At 44.0% G+C, this 23,480-nt stretch overlaps 1 protein-coding gene across 1 annotated transcript; it reads right to left on the bottom strand.

Moving 5' to 3' along the window:
* Positions 1-1,689: 1,689 nt before the first annotated feature.
* Positions 1,690-10,881, bottom strand: LOC308328378 (uncharacterized protein; the record flags this gene model as incomplete). The annotated part of the gene is made up of 4 exons (XM_080782154.1): positions 1,690-2,352; positions 5,428-5,527; positions 9,443-9,489; positions 10,867-10,881. 4 exons carry the CDS (start codon positions 10,879-10,881, stop codon positions 1,690-1,692), a joined length of 825 nt encoding a protein of 274 aa, XP_080638280.1.
* Positions 10,882-23,480: the final 12,599 nt, after the last annotated feature.

Below are 23,480 nucleotides of genomic sequence, written 5' to 3'. Positions count from 1 at the left end.
AGACCAGTGTTTTAAAAGTAACTCGTTACGTTACGGGATTATTGCCATTAAAAAGTAATTTGTTACATTACAGGATTACCTACTGAGAAAAGTAATTTGTTAGATTAGTTTTGCGTTAGCGGCAATTAAAACCCTGATGAAGTTTGGTAAACATAAAATCAAAGACTGCATTCTACCGTAGTGTGTTGTGGAGCTGTAATTTGCATCACCGTTAAATGTTGCGCAATAAGATGGTATTTCATGCAAATGAAAACTGTACAGTAATTATGACAGTTGCATGGATGCAACATAATGTGTTATGTCCGGACAGTCATAGAGTAGGCGTGGAGAGATGTGTGCAAACGGAGTGGTTTGGTAGGAGAAGGCGGACGGATAAATGGGCGCAGGGCTTTCAATTAGTGTGGCATGTGGCAAGATGCCAAAACCAGTTCATATGTCAGCTGTGTTGACAGTGTCGCAACCAACAGTTGGCAAGGCTTTTGGGTGACCGATGGGCCATGTTAGGCCCATGTATAGAGGGTATGCGCGTGACATCATCGTACCTGGAATGTGGCAAAAAACTACTTTCTGGCCTAGACAACCCATTCATCCAAACAGAAAAGTCCTGTCTGATTGCATTAAACAATGTTAAATTCACCAACATTGCAGCTGTACGAAAAGCTTGAATTATCCCCTTTCTATCTGCAAAGTTTTAGTTTCATAAAAATCCACCATAGAAACATATTCTGTCAAGAAATGTCCTGCACAAGTGAGTTTGGAAGTGCTTGTTTTCAATAACACAACATTTTGCTGCCTCCTGCATTGTGTGACATTCAGACATTTAGAAACAGGTACGCAGGACGGTTGAGTGATTTCCAACGAGCGCTTCCAAACTCCAACACTCCATGCTGCTCAATGTTTTGCCACTCAGTCTCCCATCAGTGTCCTGATGGGAAAATCATGCCTGTGCATACTCTCTATACCGGCATGCGAGGCTAAAACTGTTGTAATGTGCTTTTCTATTTTGTTGATTTTTTTGTGAGACCACAGTATATGGAGCTGCATTAATCGTGAGACCACAGTATAATGGAGCTGCATTCATCGCATCAGGCAATGTGTGGATTCTATTTTCTAGATCAGCAGGAGTTCCACAAGACTATATGTTTTTTTAGCTTGTAAAATCTTCCCGATCCACCTTATTTACTTGTTTGTTAAGATTGCAGCCAAAATATGCTCCTAACTGTAGGCTGTAGGCTTTACATTAGCAAGGACCTAAGAGTACATTGAATTATTGCAGTGGAAGATGGAGGTCCAAATATAATTTCTTCTTTTGGCTGTAAAATAAATTGAAATAAATTAAAAATGCACTCAATGACTTGGAAAATGGCCAGCAGTAATATAAAGTATACTGAGCATTGTAGTCATAATGCCTTGGTTGGTACTGCCTTAGCTGATAACAGGCATACTTACTTACTTACGCCTGACACCCCTACCGGGGTATAGGCCGTCGACAAGGATCCTCCAGAGTTCTCGGTCACTGGCATTCATCTCTATCTGCGACCAGGTGCATCCCAGCCAGAACAGGCATAACAGTACGATAAATGCACGTGTTCTCTAAAAAGAAACAAACAAACAAACAACGACCAAAAACAAAATTGCATGGCAAACATGTTAAAACAGGAATGAAAAACTATTGTCCAGCATGGTCAGTCAGAGTTTTGTCATTGGTATGTGCAGGCTGTTCCAGGGTCCCATCCACAGCTCGTCTTCGTCCGACAGTGTGTTGTCACTGTGCGACTGCAGAGTCTCCCTGCTGTCTTTGAGACTGGCCACAGAAGTCTCTCGCTCGTCGCCGCCACAGTGGCCACTGCTGCCGTTTCTGTCAATCAAGGCCTTGGCAGGATTGGACCTATTGGAGCCGAAAGTTTTCAGACCCGCGATGCCGGATCCCAGGGAGCCACAGGAAGGCCGGGAGTTGAGATTGATGTCCACGATGGCGGAGGAAACGCACGTGCCGCCCGTTCCGTTTCCTGTTTCGTCTCCCGTTCCATTTCCTGTGCTCCCGATGCAGTCAACGGGAAGGGTTTCCTCGAGAGTCACGCCTAGCTTGTCCAATCTTTTAAACTGCTTTCCCAGGCGACATGGAGAGCCTCCCTTGAGGTTGTTGGGGTGCGGCAGTCGCCTCGTTCTGACTATAGTTCCGTTCTGGGAGAGGTAGACGTTCCCGTTGACGGCGGTGCTGTGACTGTTGACGTTGGCGTTAGACAATCTGTTAATTCGCTGCTGGGGCTCAGTGCTGCTGTCGTCCTCCGTGGTGGAGCTGGTCTCGTACTCTCTGTCCACCACCAGCTTAATACGCTTTTTTCTCCCACCCTGGAGAGAAAAGATACAGGATTAATTCATAAAATACTGTGATAACGTTTGGCTCTTTTGGACTACGAGGACTTAGCCAAACCGCCGCGTGAAACTTATTTGTTTCCAAATGGCTCGGTTTCACTTAAGGTTCTCAGAACCTAATTTGGATCCTGGGGAGGTGGTACTAACTCTGCGTTCCGGGAACTCAAAATTTTAAACTTATACTTCTAAGTTCAATTAGAGTAAATAGGTAATAGGAAATAGGTAAATAAAGCTCACAGATCGGCTATTGTGTGAGCTTGTAAATCAGCAAATGTACTATTTATTCACTATTTATATTTATATATTTATATTTATATTTATGACGTACAGTCCGGGTGGTTCTGGTGATAAAGGAAAGGTAAACAAAATAAATAGGTAAAGTTTCCATTAAGGGTTACCCCTCGTAGTAAAAAAACTGCTTTTGAGAACACACAAAAAAACAAACACTGAAGAAACAACACAGCAAATAGAATTATGGGGAAGAATTATAACATGCAGAATATCACAGCAGAAACAAGAGCCCTATGATATACAAAAACAGAGCAAAATCCACACTCGAAAGTCAAAGAGGGCAATGTGTCAAAGATGACGGACATACACCAAAAGTAAAACCTTCAAAGCTTCGCTTTGCCAGGGGAAAGAGAGAGTAAGAGTCAATCCGAAACACTCTTGAGCACACGCAGTTCTTCAGAAAAAGAAAATCCTTCACTCCCATGCAAGATTCCATTCAGTCTTACTTCACAGCCGACCATCCATGTCTTTAGAATTCGGTGCCAGACTCAGCATCCTCGTTCTCTTCAGTGATGGGGGACAGTCCACCATAGTCATAGGAGTAGGGGTCCTCAGGCATTGGATCAGCCGCCCTGGGCTTCCTGGGAGGCGCTTCATCGCTGACATCGCTGGACGCCTCAGAGTCTTCCCCTTCTGAACCCTCCTCAGACACTTGGCTGTCACTGCCGGACTGAGCGCCGCTGCCACTACCACTGCCGCTACCACTGCCACCGCCACCGCCACCGCCACTACCACTACCACTGCCACCGCCACCGCCACTACCACTACCACTGCCACCGCCACCGCCACTGCCGCTGTCACTGCCACCGCCACCGCCACTGCCGCTACCACTGCCACCGCCACCGCCACCGCCACCGCCACTGCCACCGCCACTACCACTGCCACTACCACTGCCTCTGTCCTCTGAACCGCTTCCCTCGGACCCAGATGCTTGGCCCTTGCTGCCCCCACTGCCAGATCCAGAGGCTGCACCAGCAGCACCACTTTCACTCTCACTACCACTCCCGCTTCCACTCCCACTGCCACTCCCACTGCCACTCCCACTGCCACTCCCACTGCCACTCTTGCTGCCACTCCCACTCTTGCTGCCACTCCCACTCTTGCTGCCACTCCCACTTTCACTCCCACTGCCTGAACCACTCCCACTCCCACTGCCTGAACCACTCCCACTCCCACTGCCACTCCCACTTCCTGAACCACTTCCACTGCCACTCCCACTTCCTGAACCACTCCCACTTCCACTGCCACTCCCACTTCCTGAACCACTCCCACTTCCACTTCCTGAACCACTCCCACTTCCTGAACCACTCCCACTGCCACTCCCACTTCCTGAACCACTCCCACTGCCACTCCCACTTCCTGAACCACTCCCACTGCCACTCCCACTTCCTGAACCACTCCCACTTCCTGAACCACTCCCACTTCCTGAACCACTCCCACTGCCACTTTCACTTCCTGAACCACTGCCACTCCCACTTTCACTTCCTGAACCACTCCCACTGCCACTCCCGCTCTTGCTGCCGGTCCCACTTCCACTGCCTGAACCACCTTCCTCATCATCGGAATCTTTCTCTGTACCCGATTCCTTCTCTGTTGCTGTGCCCGTTCCGGACTCGGATCCTTTATCGGTTCCCGACTCTTTCTCAGATCCAGATTTGGACTCTTTTTCTGATTCGTCTTCAGACTTGGACTTGCCCTCTTCATCAGAGTCCTCCTCGTCAGGCTCTTCCTCTGAGTCTACGGTGCTTTCTCTGTCTAAATCCCGGTCCAAGTCAACTTTTAGACCATCAGTGCTACCTCTCTCCGAGGACTCTTCGTCGGAGTCTTTCGACACCTTGCTCTCCGGCTCACTCTCGGTTACACTAATAGACGGCGCCTCACTACCTACTGACTTCCTCCGCTTGAACCTGGCTCCTATGGAAATCTGCTTCAGAGCTTTCCCAAATCTGCTCCGGGGGGGAGACTTGGTGTCAATCGGGCCCAGGGCCGGCGGCCCACCTGGCACGTCATCCTGGCCGTCTGTGGGGCGAGCACCGATAAGTTTGGCCTGATCGGTGTCCTTCAACTTGCCAAACATCTTGAACATCTTGGCTTTCTTCCACGGAGAGCGGCCGGTGGGAGTGGGGACTCCCACCTTGCCGGCCGCCAGCAGTTTGCTGAGTTTCATGACGGACTTCAGCCTCTTGGCGGCCTTGGAAGGCTCGCCTCCCTCCGCCACAATTTCGTCTTCAGGCGGCAAGTCTCTAAATCCTACCCTCCTGGGTCCACCTCTACCTCTGCCACGACCCCTTCCTCTTCCTCCCATCTAAGTAGGGGTGTGACAGTTAATTGAACCAAAAGATTTAATCAATATAATGTAATAAAGAATCGATTAATAATCTATTCCTATTTCTATCTGTATAGGCAAATTTATTTTTAAATAAATAGTGAAAATATCTACAAGCTCACAAAATGTTGCATTGCCACACGCTGTGAGTTTGTAGATCGGCTATTTTCACTGTTAACGAATAAAAAAATAAGGCTTAAGTGATTCATCAATTCATTGAGATATGAATAATTCTAAAATACAAAAATGACCTTAGCGATTGTTCAATTAATCGAAAAGGTAATCGACAGCAATACTCGCAAAAAATAAAAGATCTGTAGTTTCAGCCCTAGCTCAAAGACAGTCACATGTCACATACAGCATACAGTTAAATATTAGCATACAGTACAATCACTGACATTGTTGTGTGCAGCATTACAGATTGATTTGTGTACCTCTGCGTCGTAGTAGTAGTCATCGTCCATAATCACCTCTCCGTACTCATCATACATGGGAGGAATCAGCCTCCTGCGACTGCCATACTGGCCTGGGTATCTGAGAGACAACATGAGCTCATGATATGCAACAAAGCAATTTCTTACTATATGGCACAATTGGGGAAACGTAAAAACATATATAAATTCATAGTCATTTTAAAGACTTTGACAAAATGAATTGACCCCACTCAACTTTCAATCAAGTCAGTGGCCTGCAACAATTACATTCTAATACATTGGACTTCACTATTACAGAAATTATGGTGTATTTAGCATTTAGAAAGATTGCATTGGCAATCTTTCATTGCATTGGCAAGCTCACCACAATTCAAAAGTAAAGTGAATGATGCATAATGGTAGCATATAAGGGGCAGTCTATCTATCAAATCTATCTAATCGTTACATTGCTGTTGATGAATGGCAGAATAAGCAGCCACCGTGGGAATCATTAGGAACAGCTTGGACATATTGAACATGAGGTGTGATGTTGGGCCACCACCGTCAATCAGCATGATTGTAACATCTGTGTCTGTTCTGAGGCATCAGGCATTTTCCTCCAACTGGAGGCACCCACTTTGAGAACCACTGACTTTGTGGTCGCTGGATTAACAGCCAGTACTCAACCCCCAGAACTTGAGTCAAAAGTATAGATACCTCTGATCAAACATTACTCTGCAACTACAAGGGAAAGTTGCCAGTCAAATTTGTACAACTTGAGTACAACTTGAGTTGTACATTTCAAGTACAACTCAATACAAAAACTGTCAACTGTGAGTGGACAGCCAATAAAGCACTATGCTTGTTTACAAGAGGGTCCACCATGTTCAATTCATCATAACATTTAGAGATATAATATACACTTCTATATAGCCAAAAAACTGGAAATCATCATCATAAAGGAGGTAAAAAAGGGAGAGGAAAACATATACTGTACAGTGAGTGGGAAAAGGGGTGGGGGGGATTCGGATTTTACGGGGGCCAGTTTTGAATTGCAGACGTCCGTAGGTGCCCTTTGAGAGCGGTTTTGAAGGAGTCAAGGGATTTGCATGTCTTATTGACCTTTGGTAGGGTGTTCCACATTTTGGTCGCATAGGAGTGAAATTAATTTAGTCCATTGTTTGTGCCAAATCTGGGTTGCACATGGTTTGTTGAGCTCCCTCTGGTGTTGTGGGTGTGTGTGGACTTCGTTGACATTAAGGAAATATTTAGACAGGTGCATGGATATCTTGGTGGTGTATCGAATCTTGTGGACCAGCCTGTCAAAGCGGGCAGGGGTTCGGCGAGTGAGGCCAAGTAGGAGCCTGACCAGTTTGTTTCGGGAGGTCTGGAGCCTTGTTTTAAGGGCCTTTGAGGTGCTGTGGTACCAAGAGGTGCATGCATATAGTCGAAGAAACCTTGTACGAGGGCTCCTGTTAGGGTCTTCAAGGTAAGTACTTGATTACTTTCTTCTAAAACAAATATGTAAAGTATTAAAAAGTACAAATTACAAAGTACATCTTTTTTCACATCAATTCATTCCTGTATAACATTTGCAATGCAATGTAAGCTTCTATAACTGTGCCAATTTCACTCAAGTGGGCTCAGGTGGTACATTAATGATACAGTAATATATTATTTATTTCTATCCTTCCTAGAAATGTAGTGGAGTCAAAAGGATAATATTTGTCTTTGAAATGTTAATGTGGTGGCGTGAAAGTATACAGCATCCATAGTCAAATACAAATACTCAAGTCATTCTTAAAATGTAGTTTATTTGCTACATTTAAGAACATACTCAAGAAAATGTATTGAGTTACTGTCCACCACTGTGTAAACAGATTAACTGCTATTAAGTCGTGCTTTGCTCCTTAACCCATTTTGCGCGGGAACCCCTTTTGGTGTCAGCATCATGTTATGCTTTAGCTATTGAAAAATAGCAGATCTACAAGCTCATAGCGCGCTACGAGCTTGTAGGTCTGCTATTTTTGAAAAATCGAACTGACATTTTTAGAATCTGATCTCAGGTCAGAATGGGTTAATCAGACCAGTGTGTGTCCAGTGCGGAAACCTCGTATGAATCTGATCTCAGGTCGGAATGGGTTAAATAGAAACAGCTCAAAGGCAGTCCAGGTTTTAAGTGATAGCAGCACGCTCAGCAGAAATAGCGGCTTTCGGGGTGGGCTTTCTGACAAACACGACCCGAGTCTTCAAAATGCAATTACATGCTGTTGCAAATGAAGGGCCCAGCGATGCACACACACACACACACACACACATTACATCCATTGAGGAGATGAGCATTAGCGAGGATGAGGAGAGGGTAAGTCGACGAGTACGTGGAGAGGTAATTAAAGGCACTTCAACGAGTCATGTAATGTATGTCGTAAAGGTTTGTCATGTTTTGAGCCTGGCAAGATCTATTACAGCCTTGCATGCGCTCCGTTTTGTTAAAAGGGCCACTTCACCCGTTTCCAACTTCATATAATTGGCCCTCGCTAATGCCTCATTATAACATGGACACCATTTTCTGTCTACTGGATCTGCGTCTCAGAGGATGTCTGACTCTGTGGACAGTTTCTAATCCAAGAGAAACTACTCCCTTTCGCTTCCTGGGAATGTAGAGCATGCTGAAGTAGAATTGTCCCCGTAATGTGTGCGGGGGCCATGCATTTCCTATTACTTGAGTGAGTGTTTTTAAAAGCGAAATACCCCTTTTAATTCTCCAGAGTGGGAGATAGGATATCACTATGGCTGCCACCTCGCCGGAGCATTTAAGGAATAACAATTTTTCTCAGCAGCTGCTAGCATTGTGCTCCAGCTTCTACTCCCATGGACCATATGGGCCACGGAACATACCAGCCAAAATACCCTCTATTCATTAAGCAGGGCTGGAAGAAGCGTTTCATTTTTGTACTGGAGTAAAAAAGTAAATGTCCATCATACCTGGTGGAAGTTATGCGGGAATGCCTATTCAGTGGCAAAAGCTACTTTCTGGCCTTAATAAGCCCATACATCCAAATAGAAAAGTCCTATCTGATTGCATTAAACGATGTTACGATGTGCCAATCACCACTCGATTTGCCACTCACTTTATGCATGTGCATAACCTCTAGTCTATTGTACAAAATATATTGGAATCATAATGTAGCTACAGTATACTGTACTGAAAGATGATTCAAATTCAAAAATAGCAAAAGTAGCAGATCAACAAGCTCAAAACGTGTCACTTAGCGGCTCATTTTGAGATTGTAGATCTGCTACTTTTGTGTGACGCTGTAGTGTCATCAAGTACAGGTAGGGCGTTCATTTACAAAAAAAACACAAAATGGTTAGAATATGGAGATAGGAGGTTTCTGTCAGACAGTGACGATATGCATAGCCTATATCTTTGTTTGTTTAACCCATTCTGACCGGGCACCCATTTTGGTGCTAGCATCATGTTATGCTTTACCTATTGAAAAATAGCAGATCTACAAGCTCATATCGCGCCACCGAGTGGCGCGATACGAGCTTGTAGGTCTGCTATTTTTGAAAAATTGAAGAACGACTGACATTTTTAGAATCTGATCTCAGGTCAGAATGGGTTGATCAGACCAGTGTGTGTCCAGTGGAAACCTGGTATGAATCTGATCTCAGGTCAGAATGGGTTAAACCTATACTTCTTCCACCACAGCCTCTATCCATTAAGCCAAAAAACACCACCATACCCTCAGGTGTCCAACATAGTCATTGATCTCATTGATCTCACTCGCCTTGCGTTCTAGATCTGCCCTAAATGCTTCCAGCCCCAAAAGGATCTCAACGTTGAGAAATTAGAATGCGAGTTCATGGTGAATAGGTCTTAATGGGCGTGTAATAAATGAGCCGATGGAGATCGATAGTTTCCCTGGTTTCGACTGGAGTAAGACCGATGAGACATATGGGTGTGTGTGTGTGTGTGTGTGTGTGTGTGTGTGTATGTGTGTGTGTGTGTGTGTGTGTGTGTAGTGCTCACCCTTGGTCGTAATACCCTTGGTCGTAGTCCTGGCCCGGGTCGTATTCCTGCATTTCAAAGAGAAGAGAAATACATCAGCACTTACTAGGTGTAAAAGAATAATTGAAAAAACGAGTGTGAGAGAGGGAAACAGACAGACAGACAGAATAAGATAAGGGTACAGGATAGGTAGGCTACTGCAGGTATACGGTGACCAGGTGTCCCGGGTTCTTAAAACACTAAAATGTCCCGTTTTTCCAACATTCTTGACCAAATTGTCCCGGTTTTCAGTGTTCGGATATAATAATAACAACAAATAACATGTAAAATAATAATAACTGTCCTATTGAACGTGTGTCAACTATAGGTGTACAAAAAGCAACTAACAAAAATTACAATCTCAAAGCTCTTAAAAGCTTTTAGATCTGCTACTTAACATATTTTAGCCTATCAACCCATGGGGGTGCATGTGTTTGGCCCGATGTACTAACAATCCAACACCATACCCAAAACCCAAACCCTAAACCTAACCTCACAGGAAGCCACGGGTTAGTTTTAACCTTCCACGCATGTCGGGAGCCACGGGTGAGTTGTCTAATCAACGTATGAATGCACCCCACCCCATGGAGCCTTGAATCAATGGACATTCTTAAGGCAATCATTTGATGACTGGTGGAGTCTCTGGTAGGAGACCCGTTTTGGGTGGTGAACTATCCCTTTGAGTGATTATAAGGATCAGTTACTTTATTTTTTAATTATCATCCTAAGGATACAGCTATATACAGCATCAGTACTGCATCCCTGCGAATGGAGAGAAGCAGTATACTGTCTCTACCTCGGGTCTCAGGAGAGATGGCCTCAGCAGCTGCTGCTTCAAGATCAGCACAGAAGAGGAAAAAGGAAAAAAGGAAAAGGAATGAAAGGAAGGGCCATGAGGACGACACAAGAAAGACAGCACACATATATCCACTCTGCATATTACAGATTTATACAGGCAGAAAACACAGCTCTCTTCAAGGTTAGGTATCAGAGCCAAGCGGAATAATTCACACGATGAAATGAAAAAGCTGAAATGTTAATGGAAGCAAAACAAGTAAAAGAGGAAGGTAGAAGAAAATGAGAGAACATATGAGGTAATTAAATATCCATTGGTGTGCTAAAGTGAGAGGCGCGACGGGGTCAGCCGAGCGAAGGCGATGAAACACGTTGATTATAAATATCACACTTTTTTCCGGCTTTATTGAATCCCGATTCAGAAGTGACAACATCAAATAGTCGCTTAATCTTTTTGAATATTCTTCCTGATTATGTTTTTTCTTTTGTTTTTTTTCTCATTCTGTGCAGCGTGACGAACAAAGTGCTTAATGCAGACTCTTATCTAATCTACTTGACAGGAAGAAGATTGGCCCAAATGCAAACTGTAATGTCAGTGCCAGAAGTGTTACCTCTAGAGATCTCATCTTGATTTCTTTCTGTTTTATTCATTTTTTTTGTTTTCCCATCAAGCAGTGTTGTACAGTATAGATAACAATAATGGAGAACAAGCAGTGTCAAGGCAACCGACGGTGACAAAACGCCTCGGTTGGCACAAGATGAACAGAAACACTATCATCTCTGTCGGGCAGAAACCTTGTATGTCCAAAACTGTCACTTTTCAGTAAATTCCAATGGATTCAGAGTAGTTATTATTTAATCACAAGCTCTTGTTAATATATTTCCTTGGTTAAATATGTATTAAAACCCACGTCACCATTCTTTTCCCCTTTTTTTTTGCCTTCATTGAAAGATCAAAGTAGGTAGACAGGAAACGGGAAGAGAGATGGGGGGGGGGGAGACACAGCAAAGTTTGTCGGGATCGGGACTCGAACCCACGACACACTGTCATGCTGGATTACCAGCCAAGGTGCCTGGACCGCTAAGGCCCAGTCCAAAACCCACATCACTTTAACTCAAAAAGATCTACAAGCTCACAACGCATCAACGTTGTGACCTTGTAGATCTGTTAATTTCACTACTTTTGGTTTTGAGCGACACTGTTGACAAAGTTGGGCAAAAAATATTTGTTTTAATATCATAATGGACATATGAGGTTTCTGCCCCGACAGCAGAGATTATTCAAACAATACAATAAAATGACAATAAGAGAAGCTTACCGGTCTGCCATAGCCTCGCCTCCTGTGTGACGGCCGGGGAGAGAAAAAACAAACAAAACAATATAATGAATGGATTGACAACAACAATTCCTACAGTAATAATCTATTCTATATATATTCTGCTGACCAATGACATTTCCCTTTTACTTATACTCCCTGTCATAATGTATATATATATAAAACAAAGACTACTGGCGTTTCATTTTCAAGAAACTGCTCAAGGTCACTTTTTTATTTTATTTTTTATCATTTGGGGAAGGCTATTTCTTTTCTATTATCTCCTCCAAACAGAAAAATGCTAGCTTAGGGAGAACGGGGGGGAAAGTAATCACAGTGTTTGTATAGACGTATCAACAGTCATTTCTCTCTTGACAACATCGGGGCCACGCCAACAATTCACGAACACATTACTGACTGACTGCGGCAAAGTTCTTATCGGACAACAATGCTGAGTTGTTTCAGGCTGCACAATGTGCCATTAACGTACAAAAACAAGCACTTTCACCCTTTTTTACCTGAATTGAGGGCACATTATAAGTAAATCTCATAAAACTCACACAAGTCACCTTAAACGGGAGAGCTCAAACGTTCCCATATCCTCAAATAACCTTGCAAAATGTCTTTAACCGATAGGACAACAATGCTGAGTTGTTTCAGGCTGCACAATGTGACATTAACGTACAAAAACAAGCACTTCCACCCTTTTTTACCTGAGGGCACATTATAAGTAAATCTCATAAAACTCACACCTTAAGTCACCTTAAACGGGAGAGCTCAAACTTTCCCATACCCCCAAATAACCTTGCAAAATGTCTTTAACCCTAGAACACTAAACATGGGTGATTTTCACCCGAACGATTATATTTTTGCAATTTTCATAATGTTTACAACGTATAGCCTATTGTGTTGGTTTCCACTATCTGGATTTGATTAGCATCTTCTTCCTTTTTGATTGGAACACCACTGCCCTAAACAACCAAAACACTGGGCCATGTTGTTCTAATGGCACTGCATTCATTCATTCATACATACAGTACAAGCCAATGAAGAGCTATAGCGTCTTAATGGAGCGGCCTGGCCCGCCGCGTCTGGGTTCACCGGTGTACACCTGTAGCCCGTCAGTGAAGCATTGTGAGTAATGAGCATGTCTCACATTCAGATGCATCGCTGCTGTCGGGCAGAAAAGCTCTCATCTCCATATTTTAATGACCTAACTTAATCATACTATACAACGTCACACAAAAGCATACTAAAATAGCAGATCTACTACAGTAGATCTGTAGTAAAGCGGCGCAAATTCATGTTCGTCGATCTGCTGCTCTTGATGCTTTTGAATCCTGAAAAGTATTTTTTTTCTTTTGACATACGAGGTTTCCACCCGACAGAGACAGAGACATACGACCAAGCAATGACGTGAGCTTCCCTCTGGAGGTCTAATCCATTATTATGGGCCACGGAGCAGCCGCACAGGGCAGAGAGCCCCATGTACATGTATGACCACTAGACCACCACTCCAATCCTGCCCCGGCTGCTAAGTGGTGGGCGATGGGGAGGGAGTAGCGGTGGGGGTCTTGATTGACGACCTGGACCCTCCGGCTGGGCGTATATGCACTTTCTACCAGCCGCTGTAAGACAAATGGGACCGAGTTGCACAGACAGGCACCGTGGCGTTGTTGTCGTCGGGCAGATAACCTTGTATCTTATTTCATTTTGTATGTACATTTTAGTTTTTTGTAAAATGAATGCCCTACTTTATCATTTGACAGTGAGGGCACAAAAGGCAATGCAAATAGTCGATCCACAAAGTCACGTCGCGTTGAATGGCCACACATTGTACATTTTGAGAAATTTCAGAAAGTGAAAGCAATGAAAAGTATTAACAAGAGTTTGTGACTACGGTCGCATTCACGCCTCTAATTCGGTAGACTCGATTCGAATGGGCAGAGAAGTTGCATCATTCTTGCATATTTAATTTTCTGTGTTTGCCTGTCATCCGCAGCAATTGGAAACGCAGCAGTGAAATATGTGTGTTAAAAGAATATATACTTATCTAGTAGCGGCTACCCTACTAAAGCCTACATACATTAAATTAACCTGGTAGGTTAATAGGAGTAGCCATACTGTCTACACAAACACACATACCACTTTTATCTAACTCTGTACTACGAGCACAAACACTTTATGCAAACTGCAACACTGTGCGACGGAACCTAATCGCCTCCATTCTCTTGCTATATCCTGTACACTGCATTGTTCGCGTGTGTAACACTAACCTTCAGCATTTATTGCATTCGCATTCAGCGATTGCATTCACACCTGCAGTGATCTGCACTGAGTTTTGAAGCGAAGTGAAACCCAGTTTTTTTTAGAATGCGGTAGAATGCGGTTCTTTGGTGCGCATTAGGATTCGATTGAGCCTTAATTCACACCTGCCAAACGAAGCGCACTTTCCAGACAATGTGCAGCAGGATTCGTTTTAATCGCAGTAAAGTTTTCTGGTGTGAATGCGACCTAAATTAACAACTACATTGGATTCACTATAGACAAATCCACGGAGCAGTGCCCTGTGGGCCAGGTGTAGCTAATCAGTGCTGAGGTGTAAAGCTGCACTTAATGGAACACCTCAGTAATGGCTGCGCCCAGGGCACCCTGCCATGGATTCGTCTATACTGTATAACACAGGTACTTTTTTGTCGTTGCATTTTCACGGAACATACAAGGTCTCCAGTGGACACCGTCCATGGGTAGGTTGGCCCACCAGGGGGTGATGGGATGGACGTTGGACAACCAATTACAATGAAACCAATTACTGACTTCACTGAAATGGATGAGCCCTCTCTCTCGCTCTATCTCACACACACACACACACACACACACACACACACACACACACACACACACACACACACACACACACACACACACACACACACACACACACACACACACACACACACACACACACACACACACACACACAGTAAAATCAATGAAAGATTGACAGTGTATCCTCATCTATCACAATTTGTACACTATTATTTTACATCATGGTGCTATGATGCTAAAGCTTAGTCGTTGCTGTCGGGCAGAAACCTCATATGTCGACAAACTAACTTCCTTTTCTTCTCTTTTTTTGTAAATGAACGCCCTATTTGATCACACTACAGCGCCACACAGCTAGCAGCAAAAGTAGCAGATCCACACGTTGAGCTTGCAGATCTGCTACTTTTGCTATTTTTGAATTTGAATCCTGAAAAGTAACAGTTTTGGACATATGAGGTTTGCACTCGACAGAGACCTGTATAAAGCAGTAAGTGTAAGTGATCTTGTTTTGTTCAGAATAAAATAAATGTTAAATAATTTAGTTCCATATTCTCAGGGTAACCATTACTACAGAATAGAGTACTTGCTCAGTAAAAGGCCCCCTTTCTCTCTAGCTTGTTACTGGAGTTACGTATTGTTACAGAAAACAATACGTTTTCCAATTTCCAAATGAAATTGGACGTGATGAGACAAAACAAACAATGAGCAGCAACAAAAAAAAAATTGAACACTACGAAAATTGAAGATGATGAATCGGTTCTCTCTCGTGGTTGGATGAAATTGATAAGCCTCCTTTTCTGTTCAGGAAAGTAATGGGAGAGGCGGGGAGACCCCTGTAATTGAACAAACACTCCATAGGCCTATAGTATTGAATGGAAAGGTGGAAAGTAACTAAGTACATTTACTCAAGTACTGTATTTACAATGTTGAGGTATTATTTTACTTCACTGGAATATTTCCAATTTGCAATACTTACTTATACTCACCTACATTTAGTAATTAGTTAGGCAAAACATTATTTCAAAACATCATGACCATGAAATAGCAGCTCCACAAGCTCTCAAAGAATTGCAAAGCGTTGTAAAGCGACACTTTCCCAAAGTTATTTTTAAATTTATTTGATAAATTACTTTTACTTACTTAAGTTAAACATGCTGACCTATGTAGTTTTGCAGCAGCCAGCGTTGAACGCAGCATTACAAATAAACTGCCTCCTTCAAAATGTTAATCTTGACACCAGGTTCAAAATGTCACTGGAGAAAAAGCGGAGCAATTAAAATGGCCTGGCCTCAAATCAATGTCATTGCAGGGGGTTAAGAAAATGAAGAATAACCATGTCTGACGGTTCCCTTTTAGGTTTATAGAGAAAACAGCATGTGAGCTGGCTTGGCCTTTCGCCAGGGGAGACTAGCTGCGATACCAATATAGCACTGCGCTGGGCTACCTCGGGGCATATGCATATGCAATAGGGTGTAGTGAAGTAGTGATATGCAATAGGGTGAAGTGTGGCTGCGCCAGGCTAAGGGGAGACCGTACGTTGGCCGTGCACGGCCGGAGAACACAGAATGCAGCATTAGCAGAGGAGAGGTTCGATCTGGCCACAGGCCGCAGGGGACAATGCAGGATGAGTCAAACATTACTAATCTGTGTGGGCCAGGGAGGTGGGCTATAAGGCCCACTGGCCCAAAGGCTGCCTTAAGCCACATTTGCACCAAAAAAAGCTAATTTGCTTTTTATTTCAATGTAATCTCTATGCAAATCACCTTTTAAAATGTTATCAGCTTCCAGAAGCTAGGAAAAAAAAAAAAAAAGAAGCATGCCTGTTCTCTCCCTAGAGCTCATCTTTGATACAGCTTTTAAAATCTGCTGTAAAATAAAGCCATGGTCTTTGACCATTCAGAGCACAATGAGAGCTTTTAGATTTGGTACATTTTTGCACTTTTACTCAAATACATTTAGTTTACTAAAGTATATTTTGAATTCCGGACGTTTACTTTAACAAAGTATTTCTATATTGCAGTATTGACACTGGCTTTATGGCATTTACACCCGCCTTCTAATGAGAGCGCAAAATCTCTCTTGGAAGAGCCACCCATCGACACCAGTTGAAATGAATAACAACAGTAACCATTAAGACGCCTGAGGGCGAGAAGCGACCGAGGTCACGTGCACGCAACCGCCTCGTTGACAGCAGACTGCTGGGCGAGCGCTGGAGCTTTGGCATGGGGCGTCAGATCAACATGGAATGAATCCTGTACTGGCCATATATGGAGCGTGTCTTGAGTGTACAGGGCTTGATGAGGCCATATCAACATATGGAATGTCAGAACCGGTCAGCTCCATACAGTATATGGAGATCTAAGGGTGGTAGTGGGGACATTCTCTTGAGTGTACAGGGTTTGATGAGGACTCAGGTAGGGCCGGGCCTTAATTTCCGGGCCTGTTAAGAACTCTAATATTTTTTGCCAGCTGCCGCTGCACTACTAACTTTGGGGCAGGTCCGTCTAGAGTTTGAATGGACAGGTGGGCCTGTTGAGAACTCTAGTTTTCGCCGGGCGCGGCTGCACTAATAACTTTGGGGCAGGCCCGTCTAGAGTTTGAATGGACAGGTATTTAAAGTAAAAAAGGAGACACCGGAAAGGACGGATGGATGGGGAAGGATCAACATATGGAATGTCAGAACAGGTTCTTACATATATCCATATATGGAGATCTGAGGTCTGTCTCAAATGCAACATCTAGAGCAGTGGTTTTCAGCAGTGGTTACAACCCTGAGCTACAAGCTCGAGTCGTGCCGAGCTTGTAGACATCAACAGTTTTTCGAATAGCCGATGTATATATTAATGTTAACTAGTTTTGCTAGGCCGCCCTGGAATCCCTTCAAGCACCCCTCAGTGGTTCTCAAAGTGAGAACTAGATCTAAAGAATTTAACAATGTTTCCACTTATGTCTTGTGTGTGTGACCGCCTTTTTTATTATTGTTCAAAAGTTAAAAAATATAATAACATTATAAACAAAACCCCAAACTTACGCCCCATTCAATAAAATGTCCAATGGTGTTGAAAGCATTTCTCTCTCTCACTACCTCTTGACATAATGACTTCTTGCTCACTAGTTTGTTATTCTTAGATTTGCTTTTGATTACTTTCAAATGTACAGAATGTGTTTTAAATATAACGTTGTTTAGACAGATCCACTAGGGATCTGTCAGACACCTGTCAGACACCTGGTCTCATGGTGTATTGCTGCAAGGTTCTCTCACTCAATTTAAGTGATTACTTACTTACTTACCTTGTTTATTGACTAGAGTTCAATAAAGTCACTCTGGATGGATTAGAGTGTGTGCTAAATGCCTGCATTGTAACTTGCAATAGCAGGTGAACAGGTCATAATGATGGCATGCAAAACTGTATTAATTATTCCATTTTGTGTGTAGGCGTCTTTCATTATTTCTTTCATGATATTATGTTAAACATGTCAGCAGAGAAACGGTAATTTAAAAAAAAAAAAGCTTGCATCACAAGAAGCAAAGCAAAGAAAGCATTGGTTGATTCTGCAATGTGAGGCAAAAGGTCATGATTGTATGCGATTATGATATGCTGTACCACGGCACTGAAACATAACGCACCACCTACGCCATTGCTTCCCTAAACTACAATTTTCACCGCAAACAGTGCCGCAAAAAGCTTGTGTAAAGCTTGTATATACATGATTTCAATGTAATGACCCAATGACCCAGAAATGCAAGTTATCATTTTCTGAGCAGATGGAGATGTGCAGAGTTAGTTCACAAACCATATCATACTGTACCATCTTATTCATGGAAGACTGGTTCATAATTAGTGACAAAGGCACTAATTAACTGTAGCTACGGTGAATGAATGAATGAGAAACATGGATGTGTGTGTGTGTGTGTGTGTGTGTGTGTGTGTGCGCGTGACTGTGTGGAGAAGTTACTGTAGTTGTGGAATACTGTAAGTGGGCCCCACTTACAGTATACCACAACTACAGTAACTTCTCCACACAACTGCTCTGGGAGCAAGTAAGTTGTGTGTTTTCTGTTTCCAGTGCATTATCCCTTACATAATACGAGACATATCATTTTCCTCAAAGTCCCAAATTTGTCTCGTCACTAAGCAAAGACTATCTTCAAAAATTTAAAACACATGGATTGGTAACAAAGTCCCTGAGCTCTCTTGTTGGACTCACAAAACTGCCTTGTCCCAGACATGAATGAGGGTTTTTTTATGTGTAAACCATTAATCTCTTCTTTAGATAATTGAAAATAGAAAACATATGATTAGTTAACAAAGTCCCTGGGCTCTCTTGTTGGGCTCACTACATTATCCTCTCCGACCTGAATGTGGCAGTTTAATGTGTAAACCATGAATCTCTTATTAATTATGAATGAGTTATTAATTGAAATAACCTCATATGCTAACCGAAGAACAGACATAAGTATCTGATTGAAAGCTGTTTGACCAGCAAGTATCTAATTGCAGAGGTAATTGATTATTTATTCCTATGAAGACATAGAGAAGGAGCATCATATTATTTTATACAAACTTTCTATTATAACACAAGACTAAGAACAGGATACGTAATTTCAATTTCAATTACTACGGTCACAAGATAAGTAAAAACTGAAAAGCTAAAACCAGTAGAAAATCAATAGCTTAAAATGTCCATCTTGCTTCCAAGATGTAGAACACACTATTGATTGTGTAAAAAAGAAGAAAGAAAATCAATAGTTTACGTGTACAAAACAGGAAGAAAAGACACACAAACACACGGTGTTGAAATGAGGCATGAAGAAATGAAAGACATGCACGACACACAGAGTATTATGGCTCTTTTCCACTGCGAGAACTACTGTACAGTAAGTGAAACCTTATTTCACAGGTTGTGGGTTTGTTTCCATACACTACGCTCTGCTCAGATACGGTTCTCAAAACCTAATTTGGGTTGGGAACCGGAATCGGGGGAACCAGATCCAACACAGAGGAACCGGAATCGGTTCCATCACATTTGGAATCGTTTCTGGAATAGTTTATTTTTTTATCACAATGTCGGAGCTGGTTATGTGGACTTCACATCTATTATACAATTACAATACCAGGGATTCCCAAACTTTCAAGGAATCACAGAACAGCTCCTGAGCAAAAGCCTCAGGTTATGGGGAGGTTCTGGGTTAACTCTTCCCAGTGGAAAAGAGCCAAGTGGAGTCACAAAAAGAAGCGAGAAGTGAGTCAGAACAAAGTTGACTCATGAGAGTTAAGGTATTCGCTGAGTTCGTGGGCGTCGGAGTCACTCAGCCCGTTGGAGTTCGGCTGACTGACGCCACAGTGCTCCGTCTCTGCGGTCACGCTCATGTGTTTCTCTATGTTCCCATTCAGGTTCAGATTTTTCATTCCACTCGTAGTGTTCTCAACCTCTGCGGTCACGTTCAAGTGGTTCGTTCCATTCCCATTCATGTCCACGTATTTCATTCTGTTCCCGGAAGCGTCTACGTTCGTCGTCAGGCTCTGCCGGTCGCAGTCGGCTGGGATTGGCGTTTCGCTCTGTTGGTCCTTGCGACGTTCCGACCCGACCTGCTCTGATTTTTGGCTCACTTGCGCCGTCTTGCTGAACTTGGGAATCTTGTTGTTTTTGTCCACTTGGCTGCACATGTTGGCGACAGCGTTCTCCAGCTCGGCGAGGTTCTTGATGTTCTTCAGGATGCCCTTGAGCTCTCTCTTCTTCCCACCTCCCCCTCGCTCGTCGCCTTCGCCACCGCCGGCCGTTGGGAGAGCGGGGCGGGCGGCACGGGCCGAGACAGGGCGGAGCGAGGAGGCGGGCGGCAGGTAGGTCGGGACGAACTGGACGGCGGGGGGGCGCGCCCCAGGATCGGCCCCTGCAGGAGGAGTGGTGGGAGGGAGCGGAGGGGGAAGCGGGGGAGCGACCCGCTTGGTGGGAGGAGGGGGAGGAGGGGAGGGCGCGGTCACGGGCAGGTGGGAGGCAGGAGGAGGTGGCGCAAGCCGTTGAGGGGGTGGAGGAGGTGGGGGACCGTCGGGGGGGTCCGGGATGATCTCCACGGTGACGTCACAGGGCTCCGCCGTCACATAGTTGGCGATGCTGGAGCTGAACCTCCTGAGGACGGGTGGGGTGGGCTTCAGGGAGGCCGGGTAGGGAGGGGAGTCCTCCTGCGTGATGATGACCCGGCCCCCCACGGAGAGGGGTCCGTAGGAGGGACAGTCCAGGAGGGAGAGCAGGGCCTCGGAGCTGACCTCCAGCGTGTCCACGCCGTCGGGGGACGATCCCCCGCGGAAGCTCTGCCTGGCCGAGATGGAGCTCCAGTCCTGCCTACCCTGCTGCTCGAACTGCTTGGCCTGCTGGCGGACCGACAGCTTGGCCCCGGCCCCCTCCGGCTCCTCATCCCCCTCGCCTCCCCCCGCGGCCGCCAGGAGCAGCCGCATCTCCCACTCGGCCGGGTCCATGAGAGCCTGTCTCTGGAGTGCCTCATAGCCACCGCCGTGCGGGGTGGGACTCTGGGGGGAGGCGCCCGTCTTTCTGTCGGGCAGCAAGGCGGCGAGGGGGCCGTCGACGTTGCCGCCGTCGTCGTCGTCGTAGACGGGGTTGTGCGTGGTGAGCGGCCGCTGGTCCGTCATGGAGGTCACGTTGCTCTCGGAGCGGGGAGGGTTTCCGTGCAGCATTCCGTTGCCTCGGGCTGCGAGGGCGCGACAGGCAAATGTGCCAAGATGCCTCTGACGATCAGCTGCCTCAATGACAGACTTTTTAACCCTATGGGCGCCCGGGTGGGAAAGAGACGGAGGTGGAAAACAAAGAAAAAGAAAAGACTTTGAAACGGAGGAAGAGTCGACGGCTTAAAAGGGGGGAGGAAAGCGGAGGAAGAGGGTTGGCTGGCGAAGGAAGGCGAGGGCGACTATTGTGCTACCATTTCATTCCAGTCTTCACTCACAGGACTCTTAAGCGTCATAATAGAGCACCGAAGTCTGACGTCAATATCGGTAGAGGGCGTAAATTCACGGGTTCATGTACTACTATTTATTTGCATAGTAATCCCCATAGGGGGATTATAGATCGCCTCATATAATAACTGTGTTTGAAAAATAAACATCCCGGCCGTTTCACTCATATGGATATGAAGAATCAACTGACGCTATTGTTACTGCTACTGAAATAGTTACATTTTCGCTAGAAACAGACTGTATCATATATGAAAAGATACAGAGACACCTCCCTCCGTGAACCAGGCAGAACCAGGGGATGAGCGAGTGACGTCAGGACTTCAGCGCTCTATATTCAGTCTGTCACGATCACACATTTAAATTGACGATTAATTGTGATAAATAATTATTAAATTGTGTTTTTGGCATTGGAAATTGGAACATTATAAATGGCAATTTAATTTAAAGTTTGCCTTTTAGGCTTCGTAATGAAAAGGTGCACAGGGCAGATATGACAAATGACTGAAATATACAATACATTATTGACATTTTTATAAATGTTATACTTTTTTTTATGTATGAACATCTTTCAACATGGATACGATCATGACAATGACAAAAATAATTGTGATTATCTGTGATTACTGCTAAGTAGGAATGGTTAAATCAACAGCGAATGTAAAAGAGGAAATAATTAGGCATCCATTTGTGCGAAAAGCGTGCTTTACTAAAAGCATAACAAGAAACGAATGGTTTATATTTAGATAATTCTATCAACGAACGAAAACGGGATTGTGAACTTGAATGAACTTGACTGAGTGAACTTGAACTCTACCCGATGTGTTTTCTCATGGATACCTTTCTCTCTCTCTATCTCTTTTTTCTTTCTTTTAAGAGCTATTGAGTGCCTATAAGCTTTTTGCAAACATACCCCCATACATACAGCATTTGCAATCATCTCTAGTCAAATGAAACAGCATCCTGTCAAGTATTATATGCCTAAGGCAGTCAAATATACATTCAAAGGGGCATGCCAAACGTCGTGTTTGTTTTAGTGAACGGTGTTTAGCATCATCACGCTGTTGCGAAAATACAATGTGTAAAGAGTTATGCCATGACTCTGTGGGAACGGACACGCCCCTCTGTAATTACTATGTACAGTACATAACAGTGCTTTAGTAGTTGTAGGTGAAATCTGTGCCGTTTAATAAATATGCAAGCAAACCAGGTTAAACAAATCAACTTAAGTACAGAAAACATTCCATTCCGTTATGGGGACAGAAAGCCTTTTCCTGTGTTATGTTTAGATAAACAGAAAAATATGGACTACCGGTACTGTTTATCCATTTGTCTACGCATTCAGCACACTTTATCCACTTAGATAAACAGAATAACAACAACTACTGTTTATCCATCTGTCTACGCATTCAGCACACTTTTCTGTAGGCTCCGCCCGCCTGCGATGACTCAACCATCTGTCTAAAAGGAACAATGCACTGCCAAGATAACAGCAGTGACATTAACTTTATCTATTAAGTATTCTTGACCTAAATGCATAACAATCTGTTATACCAGCCAGTGGTGGAAAGTACATTTACTCAAGTACTGTACTTTTTGAGGTATTAGTAAAATGTTGAGGTATTTGGCATAGGCATTCTGCACAATGAGTACTTTTACTTTTGGTATGTTTATGCAGATTATTTTGTCCTTTTACTCAGGTACATTTTGTATGCAGGACTTCCACTTGTAACAGAGTATATCTACATTGCAGTATTGATTTACTTATTTACTTAAGTTAAAAAAATGTAGTACTTTTTCTCACCACTGCCTCCCGGGGTGTGAAAGTCATTTTGGGTCGCGGTCCTGATAGGCAGAACCAGCTGTTGGCTAATAATAAATAATGGATAATTTTCTTCCTTGCTTTGTGGGACCTCATCTGGCCCACAGGCACTGCCAGTCTGACAGCCCAGATCTACCGCAAAGATCTATGCCTTAGTCCAGTCAGAGGCCGGAACACGACAAGACCGTGATATGCACTGTTGGTTTTGACAGCAAATTCAAAAGACTTTTGAAAATAAATTCATTTAGTTTTAGTCACCTGAAATCTTTTAGTTTTAGTCGACAAAATACAGTATC

This window comes from Protomyctophum bolini (assembly GCF_963924005.1).
Source record: "Protomyctophum bolini genome assembly, chromosome: 14".
In the NCBI taxonomy this organism is placed as follows: Eukaryota; Metazoa; Chordata; class Actinopteri; order Myctophiformes; family Myctophidae; genus Protomyctophum; species Protomyctophum bolini.
The sequence above is the reverse complement of the archived record's forward strand: the minus strand, read 5'-3'. Positions and strand labels throughout refer to the sequence as shown.